Source organism: Acomys russatus, chromosome 32, assembly GCF_903995435.1.
Source record: "Acomys russatus chromosome 32, mAcoRus1.1, whole genome shotgun sequence".
Lineage (NCBI taxonomy): Eukaryota > Metazoa > Chordata > Mammalia > Rodentia > Muridae > Acomys > Acomys russatus.
Genome location: NC_067168.1, coordinates 265935 through 287735, shown reverse-complemented (window position 1 = coordinate 287735; position 21801 = coordinate 265935). Strand labels below are relative to the sequence as shown.

At 46.1% G+C, this 21801-nt stretch overlaps 1 protein-coding gene across 1 annotated transcript in view; it reads left to right on the top strand.

Annotated features, from left to right (window-relative positions):
- Positions 1 to 21801, top strand: part of Cgnl1 (cingulin like 1) — a 148880-nt gene that overhangs the window by 63940 nt on the left and 63139 nt on the right. Inside the window, exon 8 of the mRNA XM_051140634.1 lies at positions 6483 to 6695. Within this exon, the coding sequence (XP_050996591.1) occupies positions 6483 to 6695 (213 nt within the window). The remainder of the gene's footprint in view (positions 1 to 6482; positions 6696 to 21801) is intronic.

The following is a 21801-nucleotide window of genomic DNA, read 5'->3' as shown; positions in this document are numbered from 1 at the left end:
AAAACCTTCTTCTACCCCTATTGCGGGCATGTTCTATTCCTGCTGCGGGCATGGTCCAGGTGTAGTTTTCTTCTTTTGGTGTGCAGGACTGGGGTGGCAAGTGGGATGCATCTCTCTGTGGTCAGGGCTTGCAGCCCTGGGATATCCCAGTGCCTGTTTCTCATCAGCCTGCTGTTAGGAACACTGGTTGCCACAGTGGAAAGTAGCCTGCTGCAAGGTGCGCTTCCTTTATCTTCCGCTTCCCTTCTTTGCTGTGGTTTTAGGTTCTGGCTATGTTTCTTTGCTTTAGTTTAGAGAGATGGACCTCCCCAAGCCCCCTACCCCTGTGCACCTTTCCAGCCTTTTATAGTCAAGCAGCACTCTGTTCTGTTTGCATCTACCTTTAGGTCACACATAGTGTCACTGTTCAGCTTTCTTGGGGGTTTTGTGGTCAGGTCTGTGGTCACTATATGGGAAAAAGAAGGTACTGGGTTCTATGTAGGCCACACCCTCGATCTGAGTGTGTTTGAGACTAAGAGATAGGCAAACAGGCAGGCAGATAGGCAGAGCGATACAGAGATTGATAGATAGATAGATAGATAGATAGAAAAATAGATAGACAAATAGATAGATAGATATAGAGTAAATGTGTACACACACACACACACACACACACACACACACACACACACACACACACACAAGCTCTACCTTGATATCTGAGACAAACCGAGAACTTGCCAAGCAGGCAAGCCAAGCATGGCTGCCAGGGATTCCCCAGGGGTACTGGTCTCTGTCTCTCCAGAGTTGGGACTGAATGCACCTGCCACCAGGCCTGGCTTTTTTTTTTTTTTTTTTTTAAAGCAAGTGTGTTCTGGGGACTGAACTGGGGTCTTGGTGCTAGCAAGGTAACTACTGTACTCACTGAGCTGGCTCCCCATCCCCAGATGTGTGATATTGGAGGTGTGAGAGCTCTTACCTTTCTCATTTATGGATGGACCGTGATCTCTTTGAATAGTCATTTGTTTGGACTTTTAGAAATAGTATTATTCTCATACAATTAATTGCCAAATGCAATCAACCTTTTTAGATCTTCCCTTATCTGCCCTCCATAGACACTAGGGGTTTGTTTTGTTTTCTTTAAATTTGTTACTGCATCCATCCATCCATCCATCCATCCATCCATCCATCCATTCATTCATCCATTTCTTTATTTATTTAGTGGTTGTGGGCACGCCCTGTCAGTTCTTTGCTTCTAGCACACAGATGCTGATGATCAACTCAGTGACCAGGCTTGAGGGCTAGCACCATTATATGCTGAGCAGCCTCACTGCCCCGCACTAGGTGTGAAATGCCTGGTTCCCTGTCACATGTGGCCCATCTTGACTGAATGAAGGTTTGGAAATCAGTGATTCTAAGTAGCCAGGTTCCCTTTTATGTATGTATGTATGTATGTATGTATGTATTTATTTTTGTTGTTTTTGACTGTAGTGTCCAGAGAGGTACATTTCTCTCTACTGGACACTTGTTTATATTTTGAGTTTCCCCTAGTTTCTCTCTTCTTTATTTGATATAATTAAGCCTTTACACATTAAAGTGAACTTTTGGAAACCATGTGCCTGTTGGTCTCCATTCTGGAAACTACTGTGTGATGTGGCAAGATATAATCTGATTGGATTCCAGCAGCATGGCCCATTTAAGTGACAGTCCCAGCCACAGATAACTTGCTATCAGGGTAGGATGAACTGCAAAATCCTCGGGCTTTGACACGCCTTGGCAGCAGCACGAACACAGATACGTCCTGTAGAAGATAAGGGTGAGAAAAGGAACTACCCTATCTAAGAACAATTGAAAAATGTGTGAGAGTAAAAGCAGGAAGTGGTGACACTGATGTTGCTGGCAGCAGGCGCCACCAAGTCCTAGAGAGGTTGCCAATAGCAACAGCGATGATAGAGTTCTGCGCCTCTTCAAAAAGAAGAGACAGGTAGAGATAGCCAGGTGGTCCCTTTACTGAATGTTAGGATGAGAAATTCTCAGGCCTTAGGGATGGGTGTCCAGGCTTCATGGGAGCTCATCACTGCCTGCTGGTGGGGTTCTGGTCTGTGCTGTGGTCTCGCACCTGTTTGCTTGCTCCAATCTCACAGCAGTTTAACCTGTGGTGTTTCACAGGGGTCGCATATCAGACATCCTGCAGATCAGATATTTACATTGTGTTTCATAACAGCAGCAAAATTACAGTTATAAAGTAGCAATGAAAATAATTGTATGGTTGGGGGGTCACCAGAGCATGAGGAACTGTATTAAAAGGTCGCAGGATTAGGAAGGTTGAGACCCACTGGTTTAGAGGGAAGGAAAGACTTCTCCTATTAGCTGTTTTGCTTGTTTGTGTTTATGATCCAGGCCCTTTATTTCTTTCTGTACATCGGGCCATGAGTAGGTACGGGATGGCTCCAGCAGCTCAGGCTCCTTCCTGTCAGCCCTCACACGGTGAGCTTCTCTGCGTGGCGCAGGCTGGCGCTGCAGCTGGACCCAGGTGCCCTTCTCCTTGGCTTCCTCCTTCTTCTGGTCCTTCTCCTTCACATGCTTCAGTCCCTGCTCTTAGAGTGCCTGATGTGCTCAACGCGCACATTGATGCTCTTGGCGAGAATCTTGCCCTTAACCTGCTTGTTCACAATGACGCCCACGGGATGCTGGGTGACACTGTAGACTCTTCTGGTTTTGCCGTGGTAACACTTATGGGGCATTCCTTTTTGAGCAGTGCCCATTCCCTTGATGTCTATAACATCACCTTTTTGTTGTTGTTGTTGTTGTTGTTGTTTGTTTGTTTTTCGAGACAGGGTCTCTCTGTGTAGTCTTGACTGTCCTGGACTCGCTTTGTAGACCAAGCTGGCTTCGAACTCACAGCGATCTGCCTGCCTCTGCCTCCCGAGTGCTGGGATTAAAGGTGTGCACCACCACACCTGGCTCTAATATCACCTTTTTTGTAGATTTGCATGTATATAGCCAAAGGAACAAGTCCATGTTTCCTAAAGGGCTAGAGAATATATCGTGAGTGCCTCCCTCTTTCTCTTTATGTTTGCCATTTTGGTGAGTTACTTTAAGATGGCTCCTGTCAGTTGTTTTAAAATGAAACCCATTACTTTGTACGTCACCTGAAAAAAATAATTTAGGGTTGATGATATAGCTCAGTAGGCAAAGGTGCTGGCTGGATAATCCTGGCAACCTGAGTTCATGGAATGACTGTAAAGATGGAAGGAGAGAGCAACTCTTCAAGTTGCCCTCTGATTTCTACACATATGACGTGGCATGGCTGCAGTGCCCCTCTGACACATCATGCGCGCGTGCACACGCACACTACACACTCATACATATGCACATGCACACACACAATTAATTTAAAAATTGATCTAAAAGTTTCTCCCTCCTCTGAAGTGACACACCTTGAATGGCAAGTAGCCTGTCCCTTCAGAGACCTTGGGGACCAGTGGCAGCTACTGCTCGGAATCCCTAGGAGTTCAGGAGAGTGAGTAGGGTGTGTTTGTAGTCAGAAGGCAGGGTGAAGGGGGAACCTGGCCTCTGGAGACTCCACCTGTACAGAGCGGGGTGACTTATTCACACCTGGAACAGACAGTGCCACTGATACACTTGATCCAGTCAAAACGGTCAGGAAGTGGATCTGTATCTGTCTAGAAGCTTCTCTCTCTCACCAAGGACGTGAGACGAGCACAGGCTGGGCATGTAGCTCAATTAATAGAGTGCTTACTTAACATGCAGTAAGCCTTGGCTTCCATTCCCAGCACTGTATAAATGGTCATGATTGCACTTGTCTTTAGTCCCAGCACCCAGGAGGCTGAGGCAGGAGGGAGCTAGCTCAAGGTCACACTGTACTGGGAGTTTGAGGCCAGCCTGGGACACATGGAACCTTGTCTGAAACAAACAAAACAAACTCAAAGAAAACTCACAATACACAGATTGCGGGGTTAGAAGTGCAAACTGTGTCAGAGGAAGGGTGACTTCTCTGAAGAGACTACATTGTGTCAGGGTCTTCAAAGAGTTTCCAAGAGGGAGAAAGTGGGGCCGGAAGAGAAGGAGGTGGCCTGCCTTTGTGAGCCTGGGTGTGTAGACAGGTGGGTGCTTACAGCAAAGCAGATGAGGAGCTAACATGGACAGAGGAGAGGAAGGCTCTAGATGTTCATAACTGACTTTGTGCTTGGGAAGGGCAGGGCTGAGAGAAGTCACAATTCCTGCCCTGCTCCAGCACTCGGGTGTGCTTGGGACACAGGTGATGCCGCTGAGAGAGTCAAGGAAAGGAAACAGAGAGGAAGGCTCATGGGGGCTCACCTGAAACTGTCATCACACTTATCTGAGGTTTATGCAGAACTCGTGAAGCTCGTGGCCAGCAGATCACTGGGGTGCTGGTGCAGGGAAAAGAAGAGAGGCAACTTAAAAAACCAAGCCAAACCCAAACAAACAAACAAACAAAACCAGAAAGCAAATATTGGTAAAAAGTCAAGGAGCTTGCCAAAGGAAAGGAAAGAATGCAAAGTTGTATTCTTAGCTATATTCTTTGCTTTTGGGAGGGAGAAAAGCCAGACATGATCCTTGTACAGAGAGTGGCTGCAGGAAAGGAGTGTGCTGGCCTGTGATGTCAAGGGAGAGAAGAGATTCTTAAGGACGCGGGTGGGGTTGGGGGTGTGTGGGGCTACAAGAGGAGTCAAGGAAATGGTAGCAGGGAGATGAGGAGGTAGGATAGTTAATTTTAATTGTGAATTTGACAGACTTAGAATGACCTGGGGGCTCTCAGTTGATGAACCGTCTATGGCAGGTTGTCCTGTGGGCATGTTTGTGGGGATCACCTTGATTTCCTTTTACTTGAGATGGGAAGATCCACCATGGCCTGCACCTTGGACTGTGTAAAAGTCTTCATTGGCTTTCTTCAAAGCTAGTGGAGCAAGCAAGCAAGCAAGCTGGCCACTTGGGAGTATTCATGTCTCTCCACTGTTCACTATGGGTACAATATGACTGGCTGCTTTGATTTGTGCATTGCCTCCCACACCCCAGTGATAGAAGAGAGCTGTGAACTGAAAGTCAATAAACCTTTCCCTCTTCTAAGTTGCTTTGGGCAGGGTTTTTTTGTTTTTTGGTTTTTTTAATCACAGTATCAGCAATGAAACCTGAACAGGAGGACACTCTATGATCTTGTCTTGACAGGGGAGCCACAGAAGCCACAGAGCAGGTGATTAAGGTGAATAGAGATCACACTTTGAAGAAGTTTGGTGGCAGGTAGCCAGGAGAACAGGAAATGGGGAGGAACCAGGGCTGAAAACATGGGGAACCTGGCAGCCCTTCAGTGGGGTGCACAGCGAGGAGCTGAGGTGTGGGAGTCCTGGGCACCATGGCATCTAGGACAAAGGGAGGCCAAGCCTCTGGCAGGACCTGCTCCTGTTCAGCAGGATACCCCTAGGCTTGGGGAATGGGGTTTGAAATGGAGCCTTTGACCCCATTTTGTGATTCTTTGTGAGCTCTTGTCATCGAAGGAGGGGAAAATGTGAATGAAATGCTGTCCACGGGCAAGAAAGACAGGAAAGTTGCCCTGAGCACCAGGAAGAGGAATCGGGTTGAACTGTGTGTGGCGTCCTGCAGGGTGGGTGGCAGATGAGGGTGAGTAAGTCCAGCTCTAGGGCAACAATGCTATATAAGGGCTACAACAGTGGCACCAAGCCACGGCACAGATGAGAAGTGAGTTGCAGAAACAAGCACATCAGGCTTGGGGTGCTCATTGGATAGATGCTCGATGTTCGAAGCCTTGGGTGAATCCCCAGGACCACGCCAACAAGGTTCAGTGGGGTGCATGACTGTAATCCAGCACCTGGAAGGCGGAGCCAGGAGGAGCAGGAAGGTCAAGGTCATCTTTAGCTTCGTAGCAAGTTTGAGGCCAGCCTGGGTTATACAAAAACCTGTCAAATAAAAGGAAAACAAAGCAAAAAAAAAAAAAAAAAAAAAAAAAAAAAAACAAAAAAAAACCCAAAGCTCTCCCAGTGCAATAACAGTGAACTCAGTTCCATGAAATCTCAGAGAAAAAAACCTAAGACACAGGATAGAGAGATGGCTCAGTGGTTAAGAGCACTGGCTGCTTTTCCAGAGGACATGGGTTCAGTTCCCAGCACTCACGTGGCTGCTTACAACTGTCTGTAACTCCAGTTTAGGAAATCTAACACCACCACATATACATATAGACAAAACACCAATGCACGTAAAATAAAAAGAAATCATTAATAAGAAGGAAGGAAGGAAGGAAGACAGACAGACAGACAGACAGACAGACACAAACCCTAAGGTAATGATGGCTCCGAGGACTGCGAATTGTCTCAAAAGGTGTGTGGTCTGGGAAGGGGAAATGAGTGGGACAGGTTAAGTGGCCATGCCCCTGGTGGTCAATCTGGAGGGCCAGTGCTGGGCAAAGATGTCCATTTCTCAGCTCTGCAATTGTCCTGCCCCTCTAGGAGCTCCTGCGGGCTAAACAGGACCTTCAAGATCTGCTCATTGCCAAAGAGGAGCAGGAAGATCTCTTGCGAAAGCGGGAGCGTGAACTGACTGCCTTGAAGGGCGCCTTAAAGGAGGAGGTTTCCAGCCATGACCAGGAGATGGACAAGCTGAAGGAACAGTACGATGCTGAGCTGCAGGCCCTCAGGGAGAGCGTGGAGGAGGCGACCAAGGTAAGCCTACCACCCATCGAGGGTGTTGAGATAGAGCCAGGTGAGAGGCTATGTCCGCGCTCCTATGTCTGAGCTTCCAGGCCAACTCCCCTTGGCTTTGTCAGCTCATGCTGATGAGCTTGTTGACAACGGACAACGGGATGGTTTAGCTTCTGTGCTTTTTGAGTCTATTAGTTTGAACATTGTCAGTAAAGACCTTTTGCAAGAGGTGAGATTTTAAGGCATTGCGTGGACTCTGTAGGCTTTGTGGAGTAGAGATCTGTACCCTCCTCGGCGTGTCCTCAAGGCTCAGCTCCTAAGGTACTGTGTGACTGTGCTCATGTGCAGAATTGCAGCTAGGACCTGGATTTCTGGAACCCTTTATCCCACCCCAGCTGCTTCCTTTGGGCTTTGTTCAGTCTTCCGTTAGATAATTCATGTTCTTTTCTCAGCAGAGTTGAAAGAGGGTTAATTGGCCAAATTGCCTCAACTCTTCCATGATAAGTTTTCCCCTTAATTGAATTCTTGGCTCTTATAAATAGATTGTAAATTGTGTGGAAGTCTTTTGGTGCCGGGTGCACGTTGGCTGTTGAAGGGAAAAATGCTTTGAAATACCATGCCATCTTTAGGGAAGGAGCACTGCAGAGTGGACATTTTTTTTTCCCAGTGCCTGGGATAAAGGGTGAAAGTGCTAGGGAGAGAACTCTTCATGCTGTTCACAGTCTGCAATGATGACAGTACCAGTGCCCCACCCCCACCCCACTAAGCCCTACGGTGGCTCACTGATTTTCAATGATGTCATGGTAATTGCTAATGACAAGAAGTGAAAGATAAGTTTGTTTGTTATTACAACTGGGAAGTCTGGGAAATGGCCTCTTTGGGGTTATTATAAAGGCCTCTTGTTGGTTCGCTCCTCTGACCTTTAGACTTGATTTAATTTGAGGGGGATGGGTAGAACTGACTTAGTTGTCCCTCGGTTGAGGGGAAATGTTTGGTTTTTTGTATCTTTGTATCTGGGCAACAGCCTGGTATTCTTACTGTTGTCCTTTCAAGCTCTTACCTCAGCAGCTATAGGTTCAAACAATTTCCCTATGGGCACACCCTTTTTTTTTTTTTTTTTAAATCACCCTTAGAGCTTGTGTCGAAGTTCTGGGAGAGTCATTCAGGGATGCTAGGAGCAATGCTGGGGCTTATGTCTGTAGTTGTTTGACTAGAAGATGAATCAAGCTTGTCTGGCATGTTGAGTGGAAACTATTTAATCAGAAGCATCGAGGTCTTCTGGCACAGGTGTGTAAGCAGGGAGGGCAGACATGGCAGGTGGGAAAATGTATCTTTGTTGTATAGGGTTGAGGAGAACCAGCAGAGACCCAGGATATTGATTGCATTGTGGCTTTTCTACCCACAGATTTTTTTTTTTTTTAACACAAATTCACAAATGAAGGGATCAAGAGATGGCTCAGTGGTTTAGCACATTTGTTTCTCTTATAGAGGATCTGAATTTGACTTCCAGCACCCACATGGTGGCTCACACATAAGCCTGTTTCCATGGAGTCCAATGGGCCCTTCTGACTTGCTCAGGGATTAGGCATGTACTTGGTGCACATATATGCATGAAGACATTCAAACACATAAAATAAAATAAATCTTTAATAACAGGCACTAGGTAGGCTCGTGTGTGCCTGTGAAATAAAGAAAGTGAGAGAATGCAGGAAGCTGACCCAAAGGAGTTCTCCTCCCCCTTATATGGGCTAGCCTGGGCTCTCTGTCCAAGACCATGTTCTAACATCACCACCTACATCTTTCCCCAGAAAACAATAATTTCCTATTGGCCTTTGCTTAAATATTTGCCTGGCACTCTATTGTCCCAGACTTAAATTCAAAAGTATTTTTCTGGTAGGTGACAGAAGTCCTTTCTCTGAAAACTATTGTTTTCTTTAATTGATAATATTCATATTACATCTCAGTTGTTATCCCATCCCTTGTATCCTTCCATCCCTCCCCCCTCCCTCCTGCTTTCACCCTACTCCCCTCCCCTATGACTGTGATTGAGGGGGACCTCCTCCCCCTGTATATGATTGTAGGATATTAAGTCTCTTCTTGGTAGCCTGCTATCCTTCCTCTGAGTGCCACTGGAGCCCCCCCCGTTCCCGTCCCATCAAGGGGATGTGGTCAAATATGGGGCACCAGAGTTCGTGTGAAAGTCATTCCCCACTTTCCACTTAACTGTGGAGAATGTCTTGTCCATTGGCTGGATCTGGGTAGGGGTTTGATGCTTACTGCATGTATTGTCCTTGGTTGGTGTCATAGCTTGAGCAAAACCCCAGGGCCCAGGTCCACCCATCATAGTGTTCTTCTTGTAGGTTTTAGGACCCTCTGGATCCTTCTATTTCCCCAATCTCCCATACTTCTGTCACCTAGAGTTCCAATAGGATGTCCTCACCTCTATCCCACTTTCCTGGTAAGTGAAGACTTTCATGGGACATGTTCCTTGGGCTATTGTCCAGATATAAGTGAGTATATACCACTTGACTCTTTCTGCTCACTCTTATGATCATTTCTAGTTCAATCCATTTGTCCACAAATTTCAGAAATTCCTTGTTTTTAATAGCTGAACAGTATTCCATAGTGTAAATGTACTACAGTTTCTTTATCCATTCTTCTACTGAGGGACACTTAGGCTGTTTCCATGTTCTGGCGATTATGAATAAGGCTGCTATGAACATGGTTGAGCTATGTCCTTGTTGTGTGCTGGAGCATCTTCTGGGTATATTCCAAGGAGTGGAATAGCTGGGTCTTGAGGTAGCCCTATTCCCAGTCTGAAAACTATTGTTAACCTCCTCACTTCTTTGCATATGAGGAGAGGGCTGCTTGTCATGTCCCCACCTTTCCCAGTATCCTCTCACCTGTGAACTGTCCTTGCTACCTCTGTGTCCCTGTTGCCATCCCATCCTCCTATCCCCAAGTACATTCCTAGGTGTGAGTCACACCGTAGGGTTTCTACTGAATGTTAGGTTCCCATCATGCCCTGCTGTAGTGTACACACTTGCCTGTCCCCTCCTTGAGGTTGGCTTCCCAAGCACATGGGCTGTTTTATCTGGATCTTTTCTTTCTGTTGAGGTGAGCAGCAAACTCCAGTGCTTCTGAGGCCAGACAGGAAGCACTGATGAGTGGAGTTGAGCGCAGTGATGACGACAGCACGCACTGATGGCAGAATGTGGCAAGTTGCAGAGTGTGCTCTTCTCCAGAGGCCAGCAGCTTCTCTGGGCCTCTCCTGTCCATGCTATTAGATCTTCCAGATTTTATTTTTATATTTTTTGTGAATTTCATCCATGAGTGTATGGTATGGACATGATTTCCACTCCGCTCTCCCTCTCCAGCTTGTCCTGTGTTCCCCTGACCATCCCCTCTGGAATTCACAGCCTCTTGCTCCATAACTATTACTGTTACATATATATATATATATATATATATATATATATATATATATATATACATACACACAATGTAGTGAGTCCAGCTAGTGTTGCCCTGTGTATATGTGTTTGGGGCTGGCAGCTTAGAACTAGAAAATCTATTAGGAGGCCCTGTCTGGAGAAAATGGGTTCTCCTTGCTCAGTGGCTATTAACAATAGCTTTTTCATCCAGGAATGGGACCTTGTTAAGTTTTCCCCTTCCACTTGGTGTATTGACCGGTGTGGTTCTGTTCAGCGAACCTTATTGTTGAAAGTTCATGGATACATCATCCCTGTCATGCGAAGGCACTATCTCAGTCATCCTCCACCCCCTCTCACCCCTGCCAAGTGTTTGCCAGGCCTTAGGAGTCAGTCGATGCATTGTATAGATGTCCTAGATGGAGATGAGACCGACCCAGTCACTTACTCTCTGCCCTTTGACCTGTTACGGATCCCTGTTGTAGCCTCCATTGCTGCAAAACAAAACTTCTTTGGTAAGTGGTGAGAGCTGCGCTCATGTGCAGGTAGAAAGATGGAGGCTGTATTAGCTTAGGAAATGGCAACAGTAGGTTCTCCTATTTCAACTTTGAAGGAATGAGTCGGATATCTGCATGTTGGTGTGAGATCTCCAGACTTTTAAGTGTTGCTAAAACAGATAACCCCTTGAGTAACATAAGACATATAGTCCGAATATCACTCATATGCCTGCGCCTTTGGTTTGTGGTTCTAGTCCTTGAGCTTAGCATGGCGGTGCCCAGAAGCCACGTCTGTACTATCCTCAGAGTCAGCAGAGGATGAGCTCCCTCCCAGCTTGGGCATGACCTCACTGCAGGCTCCCCTGGGGTTTCCCAGAGGCAGTGAAGGAGACCTTCTGGAGGGTTCTACCGCTGTGCCAGTTTCTGAAAGAGGATTGTGAATATGTTTGCATTTCTTAGTAATTTTGCCTCTAAAAGGGTCTGCTGAATAAATGTGACACAATCTTTTTTTTTATTAAAATCAAAATGTATTACATCTATTTGTGTGTGAGGAGGGGAGTTGATGCCTGCCATGGAAAGAGTATGGAGGCCAGAGAACAACTTCTAGGAGATAGTTCTCTCTGTCTTCCATAGCTAGGGATAGAACTTAGGTCTCCCAGGCTTGGCAGCAAGGCCCCTTACCCACTGAACCACCTTGCCTCTCCTTCCCCCCGCAGTTTATTAAATATAAACCTAAGTAACAGATGATCTCTTTCTGTCACATTATTTATAGCATGCTATTATAGAACATATTTTTGAGAATATTCTATTAAGTATTTGGATATGAGGGGGTAAAATAATAATCTTTTACCCTGGTAGAGAGTATCTCTTAAATTTGTTCACTAGTATTTAGCCTTCGAGCTGTCTCAAGGGAGGGTCCCATCCTAGCTGGTGACTAAAATCTGACATTTCCATAAGGAAGTGAAGTGCATGGCAGTGTTCCTGTCCTTGGAAGGGCTTAGGAGAGAGTCCAACCCTCTTCTCATTAGTTTTCCTGACTTTTGCCACTGCCTCAAGCCAAACCCTCCAAAAGGCGGTTTTATCACTGTCAAGTACCAGGCCCCTATCCAGCCTGAGCCTAGGCATTAAATGTCTTAAATTACTGGAACACTTGGTGAAAACTGGAGAATTACATTAAGAACCGTTTACTGATATTCCAAACAGATCCTGGGTAATCATTTTTTTCATGGACACAAACAGCCATGTGGCTCAGCAGACAGAAGTTCATTCACCAGTGCTTTGGCTGTGTGGGGTTTCCTGTCTCAGTAGAGTGAGCCGGACCTTCCCTGCACAACCTTGGTGGGTCTGGCTGTGGTGTGGCCTGTCTTGTTTCCCCTGATGGAGAAGGGTCTGCATAGTGGCTAACAAGGGCTTCCCGTGAGTCTTCTAAAGAACTACCCAGGACTTTGCTTCCTTGTTTTCCTAGTTTTGTCTGATAGTTCCTTTATAGTTTTTACATTTTTAAAAAAGGAAATGTACTCTTTCTACTTTGATTTGGTACGATGGTTGGAACCAGGGGTTAGTTGGGGCCGGAGGTGGGGTGGAGTGGGGTATATTTGAATCATAGCCATTATGGGATTACAATGAAAACTGCCCCACATCACAATGATGATGGTGTTGGCTTCTCTTTCTCGTCTCTAGTCTTCCCCTCGCTATCAAGAGAAGAGAAGAGAAATAGTTTCCTTTGCTTTTGGGGAGTATATGGTCAGCTCAAATCCAGCTCCCTCGAGAGAGACTCTCTGAGGCTGGAGCGATGGCTCAGTTAGAGACACACTTGTGTAAGATTTCACTACAGGACGATACCCTGGTTGAATTCTGAGTGGTGTTCAGACACAAAGCTATGGAAGTAGAGGATGCACTTGTTCTGAATAGAGCATCAGTGATGGATGTGTAAAGGGTGGTGCCTGTCTGGACCAGGACTGGGAAAGTGGTGGTGGTTTCAGGTTAAGAGTGATTTAAAGCCAGGTGTGGTGGCACACGCCTTTAATCCCAAGCACTTGGGAGGCAGAGGCAGACAGATCACTGGTCTACAAAGTGAGTCTAGGACAGCCAAGGCTACACAGAGAAGCTCTGTCTTGAAACAAAGCAAAACAAAGCAAAGCAGAGCAAAACAAAACAGTGGTTTAAGAGGCAGGGGCCATTCCAATGTGAAGACTGGGTTTGGATCTCAGTTCAGTGAAACCAACTGTCAAAAGCACAGCATGTCTGAAGTCACCAGAGCCATTGAAGTGAGGCCTCCATGTTCACATATTAAGAAGTGGTTCAAATGGTTGTTGTGTTTGATAGTGCTGATATTAATTACTTCCACCTTGCACTTATGCTCCTTACTTTGCGTGCTTGAGAGAACAGCTTGAAAGAGGAACGGTTTATTGTGCCTTGTGGTTGCAGAGCGTTTGGCTCATGGATTTTGGGCTCTATGTGTTAGAGTGGGACACTGCATTTGTGCAATGGATGAGTAACGGGTGAGCTTCCTCACATCTTGGCAGACAGGAAGAGGAGGAGACAAGGAGGAGTCAGACATGAGCAACCTCCAAGGACTTCCTCTGGCTAGGTGCACGTCCTGTAGTTTCCAGACCTCCCAAATAGTGCCACCAGCTGGTGACCTAGGCTTTAACAAACAGACCCGCAGGGACAGCTCATAAACCACAGCAGAGGTGTTTCCATGATTCTGTGTCCTAGTTTCTTTTGCTCTGATAAAGACCATGAACAAAAGCAACATGGGGAGGAAAGGGCTTATTTGGCTTTCATGCCCTGATCACTACTGAGAGAAGGCACAGTGGGAATGCACGGTAGAGACTAGTCCCTCTGCGGCTTCTTTCAAAGCAGCCGGTCAGCCAGGGGTCATGTGGGAAATCCCGTGCTAACCTTGGGATCAGCCTTCCTTCAGACATGACTATAATTCAGTATAAAAATGTCATTGCTTTCTTCTCTGAGAGAGCCAGGATAGCCAGAGGGAGCCATGGAAACTAATTTCCTTAGCATTTTAACTTCAAAAAAAAAAAAAAATCAATTTATGTTGAATGACAGTTCTTGAGCTGTGGGTTAACTGTAGTTTCTAAACAGGTGCCTGGAAAAGGAAAAATATCTCTAGGCAGGAGTGCCCAGAACAGAGGTTCTCAACCTGTGAGTCGTGACCCCTTGCATTCAAGTGACCCTTTCACAGGGGTCAGAAAAAAACAGATGTTTACATCACAATTCATAATAGTAGCTAAATTAGTTATGAAGTTGCAATGAAATAATTTTATGGTTTGGGTCACTACAACATTAAGAACCGTCTTAAAGGGTCACAGCATTAGGAAGGTTGACAACCTCTGGCCTAGAGAGAAACAGGAGTAGCCGTTAGCAAAAGTAGGAACAAAGATTTATGTCTGAAAGCATCTTTTATAGTTGTGTGTGGTGGTGCGTGCCTTTAATCCTAGCACTGGAGAGGCAGAGGCACTTTGAGTTCTAGGCCAAGTTGAACTCTGGCTGGTGTTCAGACACAGAGCCAGGGACGCTGGGGATGTGGTCTGTACAGAGAGCTGCAGAACAGCCAGGTCTACATAGTGAGAACTTGTCTCAACAAATTAAAAAATACCTTATGTCCTCTAGTATGCTAACTCTGTCTGTCTCTGAACCTTTTAATAATTACACTTGTTTCCTGCCTCCTGTGTTGATTTTAAAGTACATAAATAAGGCACACACGTGTCAAAGGCCTTGCTCTGTGGCTCTGACCCTGGGTAATCATTGGGTCCCCAAGTTCATGGCCATCACAAGGAAACTCCAGACCCTGCTTGTTGACACGTCTCAGTAAACAATGTCCCTGGGAGCCACTCTCGTGTGTTGACTGAGCTGCCCAGGTCATGGTCATGTGCTGTAGATTGTAGAAGACAGTATAAGGAAGTTCCAGACATGGGTATCTTGTGTGTGTGGATGTGGCATGTGTGTGTGTGGTTGCTGGTGTTGATCAGTGTAGGATCATGTGTAAGTCAGAGATGAAATCCAAGTGTCTTCCTCAGTCATGTCAGCACATCGTTGTCATCATCACCATCATCATCATCACCATAATCTTCATCACTATTATTATTTTGAGACAGTTTTTCAGTATACCCAGAGGCCACCATTTTCTCTAGGCTTGCTGGCCAGTGAGTTCCCAGGAGCTCCTGTTCCTCCCTTTCAGTGCTGAGGTCACAGGTGTGCATGGTCATGTACAGTTTCTATTTGGGTGCTTGGGTCAGATCCAGGGGCTCATGCAGCAAACACTTCCCCCACTGAGCCCCATGTCCTTTTCTGAGGCAATGGCTCATTTGGCATCATTAAATGTCTGGGTGTGTTTCATGTGCCAGCACAGGGCTGGTTCCCAAGACTAAGACGGCCAAGCCATGGTCTTAAGCTTGAGGATCTTTTGTGGTCTCACAAGAAGGAAGATGTACAGATAAAGATGGCCTTGGTATAGGGTGCTGCTGTAGCAGGGTTAGCTGGGTGGGAGAGCAAGATAGGAGGGGACTTGCAGAAGCCGAGGGTTCACTCTGTGATTTGACACCCTAAGTGCCTGGATCAGTTCTTAGAAGGTAGAAATAACACACATTGCCCTCTCTTCAAGAGTGTTTGGACGTTAGCGTGCTGTGAGTCTGTGTGTGTGCGCTAGCTCCTTCAGTGAAGCAGTGTCGTGGTAAACATTGCCACAAAGTTTAAATCATCTAAGCATACTATGGAGAAAGACTATATTGGCCAGGGACATGAGTTAGAATATATTTTATTATGTAAAAAAAAATTAATCAATTAAGGACCTGAGTATGTAGCTCTCAGTTCTTGGAGTGTTTGCCTTGCCTGCACAAAACCCAGGGTTAATCTCCAGTCCTGCGTAAAGCCAGTGCAATGATACATGCTTACAATAATCCCAGTACTTAGGAGGCGGAGGCAAAAGATTGTGAGTTCAAGGCCATCAGATTGGGCTGAATGAGAACTTGTCTCAAAAAACAACAACCAAAGTTCAAAGTTCAGTTAGTTTCCCATCCCTGTTAAGATTGTGTAAGGTGGGCCCTTGTAGACTGAAGTATTTCCAAGGATGATAGCCAAGGGGCTGACCTCTAGGTCTACTGTTGAGTCTTCGGGGGTTGACTGCTGCTCTTGTGTGGGGAGGATGTTGGTTTTGTTGTCACAGCTCAGAAGGAATAGCTGATGAAGGCTTGATCAAGAGGACTTGTCTCCGATGGAGGTGGGACATTTGATAGCATCTAGTGGCTCAGGCCCTGGGGACAGGGCTTTCAGGGCACACAGCCTTCAGCTGACCCAGAAAACCATAACAAATTCATATGCAGTGCGAAGAGAAAGTGTCAAGACTTAATTAGACGGAGAAAGAGGTATGAAATCTTAGCTGGCCCCAGAAGGGCAACAGAGCAGCCTGGTTTCACAGACACATGCCGTGGCCCTCACTTTAACCCTTACACGTGCTGGTGGGGGAGGCGAATGTTCGCCCACTTCTCCTCTGTGAGGCAGAGAGCCTCGGAGATTGGGATTGAGCAATAGAGCTGGTTTGTTGTTAAAAAGTTCATGTCAGTTTCTAACTACATGGAATGGATCTGTTCAGTAAATAACCCACTTATAAACATTCATTTGTTCCAGGCACTATGCTGAGTTGTAGGGATAACGGGACCAGAAGGGATGAAATTGTCATTGCTTATAAAATCATACTTGTAAATGTGTAATTCCATTGTAGTAAGTATTTGCAGTCAATGGAGAGAAAAAGGAAAAATGATGGGGATCTAAAAGTTAAAATGATAAATAGATTAAAATCAGAAATCACTGAATGGTCCAATCAAAGGAAATAGCATGTGCAAAGGGCTGGCCAGAGGAGGGAGCATGGGCTGGTGAGCTGGTCATTGACATCAGTGAGGCTGGGCTGGGTGCAGTGGGAAGTCTGGGGTAAGATGGGCAGGGGCAGGTCATTAAGGTCCTGAGGTGCATCTTACTGACTACTTTATTATAGTTAGTGGGAAACATTAAAGACCATTAAATATGGGAGATGGAGAGAGAGAGAGAGAGAGAGAAAGAGAGAGAGAGAGAGAGAGAGAGAGAGAGAGAGAGAGAGAGAAAGAAGAAGAAGAAGAAGAAGAGGAGAGAAGAGAAGAGAGGAGAGGAGAGGAAGAGGAGAGAGAGAGAACACTGAATTGAAGAGGAGATGGAGGGAAAGGAGAAGAGAATGGGGAAGAAATGAGAGCTGAGAGAGAAGGGAGAGAGGAAGTAGAAGGAGGAGGAAGAGAGAGTAAAGGGAAGGGAAGAAGGAGGGAGGACAGAGACAGAGACCAACAGAGATGGATACAGAGAGACGAGAGAGAGGCTGAAACTCTTAGATGGATTTGGGTATATTCCTTTGTCTTTCCAAGTGACATGCCAAGGGATGGTTGTTCACGCTGCCCCCTCAGACAGAGACCTACTTCTCTGAGTCTCTCCAGCTCTGTTTTTAATAAGATCATTGCCCATTTCCTCTCTGCTGGTTCCAGGAGAGGAAGGGAAGGAAAGAGAGTCGGAGAGTCCCGTTCTGCTTGGGACTTTGTAATGGTCATGCTGACTTTGTAAAATGTGTGAGTGAGGAGGTAAGAGTTGGTAGGGTTCACGCATGAAGGGGCAGCTTTTGTGTGCAGGTGATGCAGGTGATGCAGGTGATGCAGGTTCACTCACTGTTTGTTAGGTCTGTTACAATGGATCTTTGTGGAAGATCTGGTCCTCCAGCTTCCATCTCCTGAGTGGCTGGGATTACAGGCCTATATGTCTCCACCACTCCATCTTAGATGCTGCTGGAGGCTGCACCCAGGGCTTCTGGCATAGCTGGCTGACCCTGCCTACTGAGAAACATCCCCCGTGCATCTACATTTAAACACCTTCCCACATTTCAGAGGCGTCTCGAGTGGGACGGATACTCTGAGATCTTTGAACCGTCACAAATACTGTCTGGAGTTTAGGAGTGTGAGTGAGGAAGAAGTCATGACTACTCTTGGAAGGTGTCAAACCAAGTGTATTTCCAGGTGTGGATATGGTCAAACCACAGGAACTAGGCAGTTCTGTGAGAGGGGCTATTTAAACAACCGAGGATCATCACAGTCATCCCATCCTTAACATCTGGGACGGAAAAGCTTTATCAGAAAGTTTCCCTCTGTGTCTCTGTCTCTGTCTTTGTGTCTGTCTCTGTCTGTCTCTCTCTTTATCTCTGTCTCTGTCTCTGTCTCTCTCTCCCCTCCCCCCTGCCCCACTCCCTCTCCCTCTAAACCCTGTCTGGTGGATGTTTTTTCTGAAGCCGGGCCAAGATCATTAATTCGATTTTTATTTGGTGGAGGAATTTGGCATCATTATTTGAACTTGTCATATGCTCTACATCCATCATGAGGGAATCAGCATGGACGTAGGAATGTTGACAACCACAAAGAAAATCAGGCTGCAGGTGGCATCATGGAAGTCCAAATCTAGCTTGGCCTCCAATGGCTGCACTTTGGTGATTTTGCTCTTTGGAGGCCCTTTTCACATAGAGGGCTATTATAGGAAGAACAGTGTGTGGCTTCCTAGTAGGTCTTGGAAGACATGGTGACTTTTCTCCTTGATTTCTCTCTGCTCTCTTGCTAGGTGGAAAGCTAGCTTCTATGTTTCAGGGCTATTCAAGTAGCCTATGAAAAGACCCAAGCTAATCGCCAGGTGGTGGTGTTACATACCTTTAATCCCAGAACTCAGGACAGCCAAGGCTACACAGAGAAACCCTGTCTCAAAAAAACAAAACAAAACAAAACAAAACAAAACAAAACAAAAAAAACCCCAACCCCAAAATGAGAGAGAGACTGAGGCCACCTGTCAGCTGTCACATGACTGTGCCATCTTAGAGGCAGAGCCTATAGCTCTGGTCAATAGTTCCCCCTTTCCCCCTCTTTTGGGGGATGGGAGAATACTACAGACTTAACCCAGGGCCCTGTGCATGCTAGGCAGATGCTCTACCACTGAGCTACATCCTCAGCCCTCCCATTTTCTTTTTGATACAGGGTCTCACTAAGCTGCACAGGCAGGCATTGAACCCACTCTGTAGCCCAGGCTGCTTTGAACTTTCAGTCCTCCCACCTTAGCCTCCCAAGTAGCTGGGATGTCAGGCCTGTGTCACCAGGTTCAACTTGGCCAACATCCTGGCTGCTGGCTCATTGGAAGCTTCAGGCCAGCACCACCCAACTCCATCACTTCTATTACCTTGGAAACTCAACAAGGCTGTGAATGGTTGTTGTTTTAGGCTGGATTTTGAGGAAATCAGTTATGTAGTAGTGGATAATCCCTACACTTTGACTTATTGTAGACAGCTGTGGTTTTATATATATTTATGTATTTATACAAAAGATTGTGTATGTATGTGTGAGTGTGTAGTGTATGTGTGTGTATGTGTATGATTGTGCTTGTGTGAGAGTGTAGGGTAGTGTGTTTATGTGTGTATATGAGTATAGGGTAGTGTGTTTATGTGTGTGTGAGTGTAGGATAGTATGTTTATGTGTGTAATGTATAGGTGTGCATGTAAATAGTGAATGTGTGTGTGTGTTAGTGTAATGTGTGTGTGTTATACCGTAGTATATGTATAGAGGTGTCTGTGCCAAGGCCAGAGGAGGACACTGGGTTCTGTGCTTTATTCTCTTGAGACACACTGGCAGCCCCAGGAATATTTCTGGGGAAATACTCCTATCTACTGTCCCTGCCCTCCACAGTGCTAGGCTTACAGGCACATGGACAGCCATAGCTAGCTTCTTATGTAGGATCGGGGACTTGAACCCAGTTCCTCTTGCTTGCTTAGCAGGTATGCTTGTCCACTAAGCCCTCTCCCTAGTCCCACAGACAGTGTGCTTGTCTGGGCCTGGACAGATAGGGACTGATTTAGGTGCACTGTCAGTGTTGGGCAGGCTCCAATGGCAACCATTACAACAGTAAGTAGGTGCCCTGAGAAGTGATTAGATGTGGTGAGTTTTGAAATGCAGAGTGAGTCACGTGTTCAGGACTCTGGAAATGTGTAAGAACAAGTTAGTGTTACACATGGGGAAGAAATCCTTCTGCCCCAGTCACTTCTGGACAAGGGCACTTGTCTGAGCCAGCGTCTCTCTGCGGGTCTCATAAAAGGCTGACAGAGAACAAATTGCTTGTTCCGTCACTGGTGACTGGGCAGAGACCCAGACCCACGCTGTCACCCAGGCAGCCGAAGGAGCTCTTCTAATCTTTTAGGGCCTCCTCTTAGGCTTTGGGGCTAATACAATGACATAAGGCTGGAGATTTTATTGAAAATGCTTTTAATACAGGCTTGATGCTAAGAGAACAAGGTGCTTAGAAAGTAATGTGGATTCTTGAGGGGGCAGTAACAGATGCCTTAGCATTAGCCATATATATTCTGTTGACGGCTCTAGAGAAACCTTTCCTTTTTTTTTCTCTCTTTTAATAATAATGTTTTGTAGCCAGGTGCAGTGGTGCATGCCTATAATCCCAGCACTTTGGGAGGCAGAGGCAGGCAGATTGTTCTGGGTTCAAGGTTAGCCTGGTCTACAAAGCAAGTCCAGGACAGCTAAGACTACACAGAGAAACCCTGTCTCGAAAATAATGATGATAATGAGGATGATGATTTGTTAACATTTTGAGGACTTCATAGATATATATGTTTTGTTTGTCTTCATCCTCATTCCTCTCCCAACGTTTCCCCAGTCTACCCCTGAGCCCTCACCTCATGGCTTCCTTTTTACTCTCTTTTAAATAACCAAATCCAGTTTGTGCTGTCCATAAACTCATCAGTGTGGGCCCATCCACTAGGGCATGGTTGACCTACCAGGGGCCATACCCTCCAAGAAAGCTGACTTTCCCTCCCTCTGCCACCATCAAACTGTCAAGGGCTCTTCAGCTAGGGGTGGGGCTGGGGCTCATGGTGTCCTTCCCACTCCATGCTGGAATGTTGACTGGCTTCATCTCATGCAGGCAGCCACATCATGAGTCTTGTCGTGTACAGAAAACGCTGTTTTGTTTTGGTCCTCCTCTCCAACCTCTGCCTCTTGCAGTCTTTCCACCCTGTCTTCCACAGTGGTTCCTGAGCCTTGGGAGGGTGTGATGTTATTGTGGCTGAGCATCCCTCAGATACTCCTTCTTTGTACTTTGACCAGTTGTTAAATTTCTGCACAACTTCTGTCCACAGTGCAGAGAAACTTTGCTGTTAAGGTCTGGAGAGAGAGAGAGAGAGAGAGAGAGAGAGAGAGAGAGAGAGAGAGAGAGAGAGAGAGAGAGAGAGAGAGAGAGAGAAGAAGGAGAGAGAGGCGCACCCATCTCTGGTGACCGAGATAGGAGTTTAGGGGGGCAAGATTTGTCCAGCAGCTGCTTAGCAAAATGATAGTAGTCGGTCCATCCCTGGGCCCTGTGTTCTTATACTTTTGATAATTGAGAACAGTGAGGTAGCTCTGGAGATGGGTTGGGTTGGGTATGGAATTACAATCTGATGAAGTGAAACTAGAGCTCAGAAGTTACACAAGGGTTTTATGTATACTCTTTCCTCATAAATGGTTTTTTTTTTTTTTTTTTTTGTGGCTGGAGAGATGGCTCACTGGTTAAGAGCATTAGCTGTTCTTCCAGAGGATCCAGGTTCTATACCCAGCACCCACATGCAGCTCACAAATGCCTGTGACTTCTGTTTCATGGATATGACACCCTCGTTAGACATACACACAGGCAAAATACCAATGGACATAAAAGAAAAAATAAATTAAATAAAGGTTTTCCTTGGTGAGCGTCTTCAAAGCTTGTTTCAACCAGGGCTCAATTCCCTACTCAAGTTCACCAAATTTTCTCTGTCTTTTTGTCCTGCCTCAGTTTCTCAGGAAGACTGTAGAAGCTTCTAGAGCAGCAAATAAAATTGGGTTGTTCAGTCAGCCAGTGAGTAGGAGTGGGAGTGGCAGGGGAGTGTTCCTTTCCTCAGGAAATTCCAGTGCTGTGGACGGGCTTTTTCCTTGGGGATACAGATGCTGTGCAGAACAGGGCCGAACACACATATTTTTGCCTTTGAACACTTCCCTTTCTTTTGTTTTATTTGGTAAATTTCTGTACATGTTTCTCAAGTGTGTGGTCTAGAAGGAAGGAATCCTGGCTGTGTCGGGACTTAGGGAAACTTTGAGTCCATTTACACTTAGTGGGAGGAAA